This window comes from Monopterus albus, unplaced genomic scaffold, assembly GCF_001952655.1.
Source record: "Monopterus albus unplaced genomic scaffold, M_albus_1.0 scaffold458.1, whole genome shotgun sequence".
NCBI classification, from domain to species: Eukaryota; Metazoa; Chordata; class Actinopteri; order Synbranchiformes; family Synbranchidae; genus Monopterus; species Monopterus albus.
Genome location: NW_018128338.1, coordinates 178,138 through 189,301, shown reverse-complemented (window position 1 = coordinate 189,301; position 11,164 = coordinate 178,138). Strand labels below are relative to the sequence as shown.

General features: G+C 40.7%; 1 protein-coding gene across 4 annotated transcripts in view; it reads right to left on the bottom strand.

Moving 5' to 3' along the window:
• Positions 1-8,944, bottom strand: part of LOC109952406 (dynamin-2-like) — a 19,880-nt gene extending 10,936 nt beyond the window's left edge. For 2 of the 4 annotated variants that reach the window (XM_020587473.1, XM_020587470.1), the window contains exons 1-10: positions 8,510-8,943; positions 5,982-6,055; positions 5,512-5,661; positions 5,211-5,414; positions 4,214-4,312; positions 3,072-3,232; positions 2,809-2,951; positions 2,578-2,713; positions 2,417-2,484; positions 1,900-2,038 (exon numbers count right to left, since the gene is read on the bottom strand). In XM_020587473.1, the coding sequence (XP_020443129.1) occupies positions 1,900-2,038; positions 2,417-2,484; positions 2,578-2,713; positions 2,809-2,951; positions 3,072-3,232; positions 4,214-4,312; positions 5,211-5,414; positions 5,512-5,661; positions 5,982-6,055; positions 8,510-8,670 (1,335 nt within the window). In that variant the 5' untranslated portion in view covers positions 8,671-8,943. Of the gene's footprint in view, positions 1-1,899; positions 2,039-2,416; positions 2,485-2,577; positions 2,714-2,808; positions 2,952-3,071; positions 3,233-4,213; positions 4,313-5,210; positions 5,415-5,511; positions 5,662-5,981; positions 6,056-8,509 lie in introns of all 4 variants that reach the window. The other 2 variants (XM_020587474.1, XM_020587472.1) reach the window with 1 other exon arrangement.
• Positions 8,945-11,164: the final 2,220 nt, after the last annotated feature.

Here is an 11,164-nt window from a genome sequence, read left to right as displayed (position 1 = left end):
GAAACAAAAGATCAGACTGTACTCACATTTCTACTGTACTGTCAATAGTGGTACTTACATACAGACAACAAAGGAAACTATACATAGTCTATTTACCTAGCAATGGAAACATACTGTAAAAAAGACAAAGTGGGAAGAACTATACATGTACAACAGAAGGTAAAGGTGAGATTACGTGGCAGTTTTCCTATGCGTCATGTTGGTCCTGTCTGTTGGGCCACAGATTCTCATCCACATCACAACATATATTTTGTCTTGCTATGCACCGTGGAAAGAATCTTCTTGAGTGCCTAATCCAGCCTCTGCATGCATCTGCTGAGATGTCCTCACATGCTGCATCCATGGCAGCCAGCAGTGTCATCCGCGTATGTGGCTGATGATCATAAACTTTCCACCGCCAAGCCGAGAAAAACTCTTCAATTGGGTTCAGGAATGGGGAGTAGGGTGGAAGGAATTCAATCAGCATCCTGCGGTGGTGGACAAACCACTGCCTGATGTTGTCAGAGCGATGGAAACTGACATTATCACAAATTACTACATACTTTGGTACATCATCTTGATTGAGGTCCCTCTCCTCTTCAGGAATGACATTTCTATAGAGATTGTCTAAGAATGTAAGGAGATGCTGTGTGTTGTACGGTCCCATAATAGGAATATGAGCTAGCACACCTTGGTCTGACATAGCAGCACACATAGTGATGTTTCCTCCCCGTTGGCCTGGGACATCAACAGTAGCTCTCTGGCCGATTAGATTTCTACCACGCCTTCTGCCTTTGGCCAGGTTGAAGCCAGCCTCATCCAAGTATATGAAGTTGTGAGGTGGTTCTCTTCGTTAACGAAGGTGAAGACTCACCTGAGAGCAATTTCTCAATTCTGGACATATTTCTTAGCAAACATCTACTCACACTTTGTAGAAATCTGTACAGACATACAATTCTGAGAACATGTTCACTCATTTTGATAGTACAGACTTCCAACCTGAAAAAAAGACTAATTGGTTTGGTGGTTGTGACATTTCAGCTGAGAACCAGGACAAGTTATTTTGCACAGCTGGACAAAAGCAACAAGAATTGTCAAAAACAGCTGACAGATGTACAGAACCATTTGCATGTTGTCCAAAAGCAATTGCAATTTGATGAAAACAACAAGAAATTGCTGATATGATGTGAACAACTGACAACAGAATCTGACGGTTGAACGAGTAGTTCTGAGAAATGCAGTTCTGTTGTGAGAAATGAATGAAAGCAATAGAGAAAAACTGTAATCCTAACTTTAGTGATCCCCTGACCTTCCTTCTGGCGCCATCATCTGGTCAAAATTTCAACTTATCAATTAATTAGTTTTTCCATTAGTCTCATATATACTTTGTGTAAATTAGCAAACTTAGCAAGCTAAGATAGTGAGAAGGGTAAACATTATACTGTACCTGCTATACTTGAACATGTTAGCAGCATCACTGTTTTAGCATTTTGATATTAGCGTTTAGCTCAAAGCAACACTGTGCCTGAGTACACACTCACACAGCTGCTAACATGGCTGTAGACTCTTAATCTTGGTTAAGCTGTAGCTTAAAACTAAGCCTACAGCTTGTTTTGCAATGAACCTGTGCAGGAATGTGTAACAGCCCGTCTCTGACCACACAGCCTCTCAGAGACACCACCCCAGTAAAGCCAGGACATTCAGCTATATCTACTGATAGTCATACAAGCAGACTTCAGAGCTGGACTGGAAAAATGAAGCCCACCGTGTCAATTCACCCACATTATTTTTTAAATCCGAGATGTCAAAATTATGTCTAAAAGGACATAAAAAAAACAAGTGGCCCCTGGCAGTGCCAAAGTCGATTGGTCTCTGGGGTGTGTATGGACGAGGGTGTGGCAGGGGACAATGCAGTGATACCTTATTGGTGCACTGTCTGACTGTGTTGATGAGCTCCTGGATGACCAGGTCGATGCATTTCAGACAGGGCTCTTTCAGCTTAATGATCTGCTTTTTCACTATGGCCTCAAACGCCAGGTCTGGGGTGAACAGGCCTGTCCTGAAGGACATACAGACAAGACAGGAGCAGGAGAGGAGGGGTAGACAGACACACAAGAAGAGTGTGAGACAGGCGCACACACACAGGAAGACATAAGCAGACAGACATTGAGAAAGACCAGATGAAGAGCAGTGAAATACAAACCCAAGGAAGACAAATAGAAGGTCAACAAGCAGCCAGGAGCAATAAAAAAAAAAACAAAAAAAAAAAACTATAGACAGAAGAGCCAACACACTTAATGGAAACATGAAAAACAGGACACTGACACTTAAAGAGAACACTGAGGGCAAACAGACACAAGCAAAAAGCTGACAGACAAGTGTAGCAAACAAATGTGGGCTACATGTAATGTTTTGTTTGCAGATTGTCTCAACTTGCCTCACGCCATGGATGTTTTTGATGGCATAACTGATCTCTTTCCTCAGCTCCTTCTCATCAAACTCCATCTAAGACACATAATAATAATAATTTCATCAATAATAATCATGTAAGTTAATAATAAGTACGTTATTAAAATGAAAAACCATAACACTAGTCACCTTCACCAGTTCAAAGGGAAAGCGCTCATGAAAAATGCGGTTTATCTTTGCTCCACCAGACAAGTTGGAGGTGTCCACCTGGTCCCCAGACCCTTCAATGCACTTCTCAAAGTCCACACCAAACTGCTGCACCATCCTGTTCATTTTAGATAATATAAGGGAAATGTCTTGACTTTTTGAATTAATGTATTTGTGCATCTACATCTGAGGGTGTATACAGCTTGTACTGACTGAAGCAAGGCTTTGGTCTTGCGAGCAGGGTCGTCAGGGCGGAAGTTCTTGTACTCCTCTACTTCCTTCTCCAGTGATAACAACTGGCTTTGCAGTTTACTGCGTAACCCTGGCAATGTGTCGCGGATGTGGTTGGTAAGTTGCTGGAGGTAAAAAAAAGTAATAAATTAATTAATAAATATTTAAAAAGATGCTGTGTAGCTCTACTCTCTTGTTATGAAAATACTGGCTCCGCACTAGGAGGCATTTTGTGTGCATCTCACCTGATTGAGGGTCTTCTGCAGGTGTGGTGTGCCCATGCGTTCTGCAATGTGTCTGTATGCAGGGTGGGACAAGAAGAACTTCCTCTCAGCAGCCATAGCAGCACGAATATCTTTCTTTCCATCTATGTCCTTTTGACTGCGGTTCACGACCCCAATGTAACCTAAAGGAAAATACAGATAAATAGTAAAATGAAAAAAAAAAACTCTCTGAAGACCCAACTGAAGGCAAAAAGCTCTAAAACAAGCAAGAAGTGAAAGCAGCTACAGCAGAGCATCCCCGGAGGAAAGCTAATATTGAAGAATTCTGATATTAAGTTATGTAAACTGTCGCTTTCTGCCCCTGAAAACTGAGGAACTGCTGGTAATAAGGGCTTTTCATTTGATGAGGAGGTAAACACAATAAAATGATTTAACTGAGAATCAGTTTAAATAATATAATTGTTACATTTGAAGCCAATGTATAGTATTACAGAGGGACACCATGAATAATATGTTACTGACAGTTCTGTGCTGTGTGTGTGTGTGTGTCTGATAAAATATCTGGGCTACAGTCTGTTAACATGTGGGCTAGTGATAAAGATATTTGGCAGTAGTGGGCATGTTCACAAAACCGACTGTCAGTGGGTTTTGATCGGCAGGTTTCCCAAAAACAGAACCACAGAGCTAGCAACAGCAGCACCCTACGCACAAGTGTCGAATGTAAGCATGTATATTGCCACGGGTGGATTTACATATACTGTAGCATTTAAAATCAGGTTCAAGGATTTTATTGTCAATTCACCATATGTGCAGGAAATACAGAAATCGAAATACTGTTTCTCTCTCACCTAGTATTGGGTGCCATAACATTTAGGAACTAAAACAGAGTAAAGTAGAATAAAAAATAGAATAGAATAAGAACTGGATTAAAGTAATTAGGATAAATCTAAACAGTACAGCCAATAAGAGGTGACTCAAAACTGTGTACAGTCAGTGACAGTAGTGCAAACATTAATAGGAGATTGTCAGGTGGTTCAGCATCACCAGGGCCGTTGGTGATGAGGTGCAAATAGCATATGAGGTATACATGGACAGTAGTGTAAATGACCAACAGCAGCAGATATCCTGGCAAAAAAAATAAATAAATACACATATGGTCTCACCTCTGCGGAGTGGCAGCAGCTTGTTTTCCAAGATGTCTTGTGCATCTGTCCCCTCGTCCATCAAGTCCAGTTTTGTGATCACACCGATGGTCCGCAGGCCTAAAAAACAAGGGGTTGTTGATAACATCGATGTTCTAGTATTCACACATGGAAAAGGAAATCAGAAAGATAATTTAATGATGCTATTTAAGCAGTTCAGTTAAAAACAAGAGTTAATAATGTAAGAAATCATGAAGTACCTTATGTCAAGCAACACGGTTACATTGTTACATACACTATGATGCTAATTACATATTTCAGAGCATAATGGTGGGTTGTGTCGGCTGCTGATGAGGGGCGCTAAATGAATATGCAGTTGTGTTACATTCATGTAAGCCTGCAACACAAGAACAGTCAAGCATTACATTAAACACAATAAGTGAGACTAAATGGTAAAGGTGTGTTCAGGAACATTGATGACACTTATGCAAGTTAACGGGGATTGTACACAGTATATAGGCTAAGTGTAAATGTGCTGAGGATGGTGTGAGCATACTCAAAGTTACTTTTACCAGTCAGCAGTAGGAGTCATGGTTGTACTGGCCTTTTACATTAGCATGGTATGTTTTATAAACATTGAAGTTATTTCAAATCATAAACATTTTAGTGTTTTTGTTAACAGTGTAAGGACCTATTGTGCACTTTATAAAAGCTCTATTCTTGCACAAATAATGTATTTAATTTTTTTTGTTGATTAATGCACTGCATAGAAACATTGCAAATGCATTGTTTAAATAAATGTTTTTATTTTCATTATGTGAATTTTTGATTTCTGCATGTTTTTACATTATATATTATAAATGATCAACATTAAAATAGTTGTTGGTTGTAGCCCAGTTACATTTAGAGAAATATCAAGAGAAAGGGTAACAAAACAACGTAAAGATGAACATGATCCTAAAAACAAACACTTTTCTCAAGGTCTCTCACACACAGAAGCACATGCAGTTTCCCATACCCTGAGGATCCACCTCCTTGGCAATCTTCAGGGCGTCGGAGTTGGCCAGGTCCATGTTGGCCGGGGTGACGGCCAGGATCAGGCAGCTCTCCTTGGTGATGAACTGCAGCAGCATGTCTCTGATCTGGTGCTCAATGTCTGGAGGCTGGTCTCCCACGGCCACTTTGGTCATCCCCGGCAGGTCGATCAGAGTCAGATTCAGCACTGAGTTGCGGTCATGGGTTGGAAGAAAGTAAGTAAATCAGTTAGAGGCTGAAAACTCGCTGAGTTTATACACATACTGTAGGTGTATGTGTGTTACCATTAGGGGAGTAGACACGGAGGTTGATGGGGATGGGGGAGATGCCCTTGTTGGATCCAGTGAGACGGTCTGTCTCTGCTTCGATCTCCTGACGGACCTCCTCAAAGTCCACAAACTTGCGGCCCTTACAGTGCAGAAACTCTGCATACTCTGCATGGTTAGACATTTAGACAAGACAAATATGATAAAGCAGGAGACAGAAAGTGTAAAATGGCTAAAGGGACAGTTCAGAAACTTTAACTAGGAATAAAACATGTAAGTTATACTGAAGATCACCCTCCAGTATGACTGAAACATTCACTGTTTTGTCACACTTTCTCACATTTTGTTATCATTTGAACATTAAAAAAGATGAATTCTTTATGAATGTTTATTAGTTTTCTGTTGAGACTTCTGATTTTAGCTTTAGGCACCCGACTACTCATTGCATTTAAGGGAGCTCTTTCCCAGCTGTTTGACTTGCAACTTGCCTGCTTTATTGTTAACCAGCTGGAGGATGAGAGGACGACGGGTGACAATGCCAGACCCTCTGGGCAAAAAGTCCCTGAGGGAGAGGGAGAAATGAGGTTACACACACACACACACACACACACACAGACGCACGACTATCAACAGGCTGATGCCCACTTAGCAGAGTGACATATGTCACAACAGTATGTCAAATCAACTTTTTAAAGTAATAGCATTCATCTTTGATTATTCCACTGCATGACGTTTCCAGTAAATACTAATTATCTGCTTTAAAAAAAAAACCATTAAAAACAAGCAGGTCAACATCTTGTTTCCACTCATTTTGATCAAAATACTGAACATGTGTCAGCTTCTAACAAAGGAAAACTGCTCCCTAGAAACATTATTTACATATTGCAGCCTCTGTACAAGTGTGTGCATTACTGATCCAAGGCAAAGACTGACTTACAACCCTGCTCATTTTAATAGTGCACAGAGAGAGTAACTTCTCCCAGAAGTACATGTTCATCAGAACGGAAACTCCTGTTCAACAGTCGTGATTATTTCCAGGTCACCGACTACACATCTCTGCAGGCCACGAGGATACGTCTGTCGGTGTGTTTGCTGGGTCAGCGGCAAAGACGGCTTTTTTTTTTTTTTCCCCCACGTTGGGTAATCAGGCCTCACAGAAACACACACATTCGAACACATACCCTACGCCTGCTGTCCACTGCTGACAGAGCAGTCAGGATGTTACACAATTGCAATTCCCATAGACTTTCATAATCTCTTCCCCTCACTCACAAAGCTACAACACGAATACTACATTTACCAACAAGACAGCTAATCAATTAAATTATAAAGTCAAACATCTCAGCCAAACATCTGCTGGATACAAATGTGGGGGTTTCTTTTTCCCATTATAGTATAAAGAACCTCTTTGTGCTGCTGGTCTGACATTAGTTTGGACTGTGGTAACTTAGGATGAACTCGTCCTCTTACTTTTTAATATTTTATAGTCTAAACCAAGTTCCCAACTGGAGCTGAAGCAGAAAAGCCGATTAATCCATCAGTCCGCCAAGAGGAGATTAAAGTGCAGCAATTTTGATTAAAAATTAATTGTTTCAGTTATTTAAATCAGGCAAAACATGTCAAAGATTTTCTGCTTCCAGTGTCTTGGATGAAAGGATGTGATGCTTTTTACAGATGTATATGAACCCCTGTTCATTCTGTTCAACAAGACACGACTCCCTATCCTCAGGTTGCAAACCCCTTGGCTAAAAAAAGACAACACAATAAATACATTCATCAATAATGGAAGTAAGTGTTAGCTGCAGCCCTGACTGACTAAAACATGAAAACAAATACTGGTCACACAGTTGCACTCTGCACGTCAGTAGGCTAATTAATAAACAAACCCTTCTGTGGGTATCTGGTGCCCAGTGTGTCATATACACATGACAGTGCAGCTGGTGACATCACTGATGACCCCAGCACAAACACATCAATGCCCCTACTGTCTGGCCCAGCCACTGCTTGGGACTCGGAGACAAAAGGCAGCAGGAAGAAAAAGGAGATGTGGCCACCTAATCAACATTCCCTATCTGCTAGGCAAATGAAATCATATAGAGAGGAGTAGAACGTTTCCTGTTCGATGCACCTTCACCTACAGATAAAAACATGAAGTTATGTTCAGTAGATAGGCCTGCACAACAGCAACACAACCGTGTTTTATTCCCCTTTCCCTGTGAACTGATTTCATCCCAAGCTTTGTGTTGATATGCTCCGACTGTGACTCAACTTGCCAAAGTGATTCCACACTGTTACAAAGTGAGCAGCTCAATTCTAACATGTGGCATTAATGTTGGTTGGCCGCTATTTGTCATGAAGGATTCACAGCTGCTCATTGAAATTCCTCTTAACTCTTTCATCACAAAGAAATTCAGCAGTGCTGCTTGCACAGACTCCTGCCATTGTCATTTGTACTGTGAGGGTAACACAGTCTACTGCACATATGATTCATTGTTTAAGTCCACCTTGAAAGTGAAACATTGTCCCACCTGACCTATGCAATGTGAGGCTTACAAAAATGACTTTACAACCCAGGGCGAGCAGTCTCAAGGTGGAACAGTTGTAAATGTTTGACAGAATGGGCCTAATAAACAGATCAGCGTTAACAGCCTATATCTGTAGAGGAAATCATATGTAACGGCTCTATCTATACATTTAGATATTGGTTCTAGACTAAAGTCACTTTTAAACTAATTTAAAACCAATTCTTCTTCAATTTCTGTTCCTTGATCAACAGCTTTTTTTTGCGTAAAATGCGTAACTATCGACCGTGAATAGCTCAGCTCCAAAATAGAAAGAATCGGTTGGGGAAAAAACTGGGAGGCACCGACTCACAGAGCGCGTAACCAAGTGCCTAGCTGGCGACCTTTACGCAAAAGCTTGTAGTTTATATTAAAAGAACATCCACTGTCGCAAATTAAATCAAATTCACATTCACTGTATCGGATTAATCCATCGTTAAAGTAAAGAGTACAACCTCCCAACGAAATTCTCCAACACAGAGCTCTTCCCTGCGCTCTGACCACCCACGACCGCTATCTGCGGCAGGTCCAAGTTGCAGCTCTGGCCGATGGAGCTGAAGGCGTCCTGGAGCTTGTTAATGAGGGGAATGAGGTCTTCCATCCCCCGGTTTCCCATCGTGGCACCTCTGTCAGGCCAGCGGGGTCTCTCCTGATCCCCTCCCTTGTCAAATAAGCGCTAAAGTGTCGCTCTTAAAGCAAACCAAAAGTTCCCAGATGGCACTGTAGTCTGTCACAGTCTGTGTGAGTTTACTTCATTAAAACACAAAGGAGCGAAGAGCCAAGAGTCCGGACAACTGTCCGAGCAGGACCGAAGAAACAAACTGAGGACTACAACACAAAAGTGCCCACATTAGACTAAAAGTCCTGTCACCATCCGGTCAGGCGACAGCCAGCCTCCTCCGGAGTGTATGGCCCCGCCTCGACCTTCACCTTCCCCTGTCATTGGTCAGCTCGGACGTCTGTCAGTACACACGTCAAGTCAGCATTTTTACAAGATTTTTGTCTTGCACTTTGGCTCATGGAGACAGAAAAGCCTCTTGTATGTGCTTCACCACCTGCTTGATTTATTTTAATTTATACGTGTTCCAGTTACAAGTTCTCAAATATTATTTCATCTGTATCCTACTTGAGCCCCCCAGCCCACCTCCACCCCTCTGCTCCCTTATAATGTTGGATGGATACTATTTCTTAAACATTTGGTGGTATTTTATGGTATTGTATTTTATGTGCAAAGAATCAGCTTGCAAAAGTTGTAAAAGTAACCTTGGAAAAATACTATATACTGTGGCAATAAAGGTTTTTTACATACTCACCAGAGAGAGAATAAGGCCTTTATTTTATAATGAATTTTAGACAAAGGTTCGTTTACAAAACCTTTTTAACTTTTGCATGAATATTCTTTTTATGTTTGTTTATGCTGTTAAAAAATGTATTTTATGTGATTATAGCTGTCCTGTGGTGCCTACTCATGTAGTTAAGGTGTAACTCCTTCCCTTACTTGTGAGGTGGCACTGTGTGTGAGCAGCAAGGTTCCCTGATCTCTACCTGTCTCACTCACCTGACCTACACCTGAGGCTAGTGGGTTGTTTCGACTGAGCTAAAGGCATAAATGTAGTTAGTGCCTTTGTGGCCGTGTTTCTGCAAATGCACCAACAGCACTGAGTACAGATCATTCAGTATTTAATTTCAGTGATCTGAATTGTTTGACATTATTGTAAAAAACATTGCTGCACGCTGTTTAAAAAACATGACAGGTGTGATGCACAACAATGTGTGTAGTTGTATATGTCAGATTCATTCACAATTTCTAAATGACTGTAACAGCTTTTTGATTTAGATCAAACAGTGACAGTCACCCTCCACAGGTGACCTGCAGTTGACCTGTGCTCTCAGTCTGGCTGAAGCGAATGAAGGGAGCAGGTCACTTTCTCCTGTCTCATGCTTTTTCTATTGTTCTGTCAGAATGATAATCTGCCTACAGGCCTCACACCCCGAGGCCTGTTCCTATGTGTATTGAGAAGCACTTCACTGGCTGGGCGCCATATCAGCCACAAGAGGGTGCTGCAGACCAAAAACCAGATGCAGAAGAAACACTGATCTACGGTATCTCACATGGTGCATATACTATACTGTGTTGGAACCTGCTACAGTCAACTCAAAATGCTTAAGTTGCAAAACTGAATCCAATTTTTAGTCTCATTAAACTGAAAACGGGGTGCAATTATAATCAATTCTTTACTCTAATCAAGATAGACACTGTGATGCTGCCTACAGTATGAAGTGTGAGATATCTGCATCACTACCTTTTGCTATTTGATAAAAAAAAAAAGTGATTTAACCACTTTGGATATTGTAATATTGAGAAAATGATAGCAACGCATTACAAGGTATTTCAAGTAATTACCAATGATCAAGTTTAAGGAACAAATCGAGAACGATTTCTAATTAGCAGCTAATTAATAGCTACTTGTACTATATCCATGAAGAATTATATAATAGATAACTAGTGTCTTAGATTTACAAATGTACACAATCATCAGTTAATAAATAATTCTGTTAACTCTGACTCATCTGCTGAATTGAAACCACTAGCCAGTAACTTCCTTCTTTGCGGTACTTATTTTTGTGACCACTTAGGCAAAGTGGTTCTTACACACACAATTACCTTATAACACTGATTCATTTTGGTGCCTTCTCAAGTAAAGTACAAACTGAAATATAGCAAGTGAGCTTTTACTGAGAGTATAACATGATTCCTAAGCAAAATTTTTATTATAATATACAATGCACACTTACATTAATATTCACGTCATATTATTAGCTACACAGCTGCACTAGATGCTAAGTAGCTAACATAACTAGTAAACTCTAAATTGTGCCAAAACAGGGTCCACCACTCAAAGCATTTGCCTAATTAGTGATGGTATCACCATGACAACTGTTAAATGGGTAATTAAAAAGATAGGCAAACCATTAACACATATTTTTAACATGTCATTTCGACTTGGGCAGTTCCCTAACAATATGAAAATTGCAAAGGTTATTCCTCTGTATAAATCTGGTGATAAACACAACTTCACGAATTATAGGCCGGTTTCTCTGTTGTCACA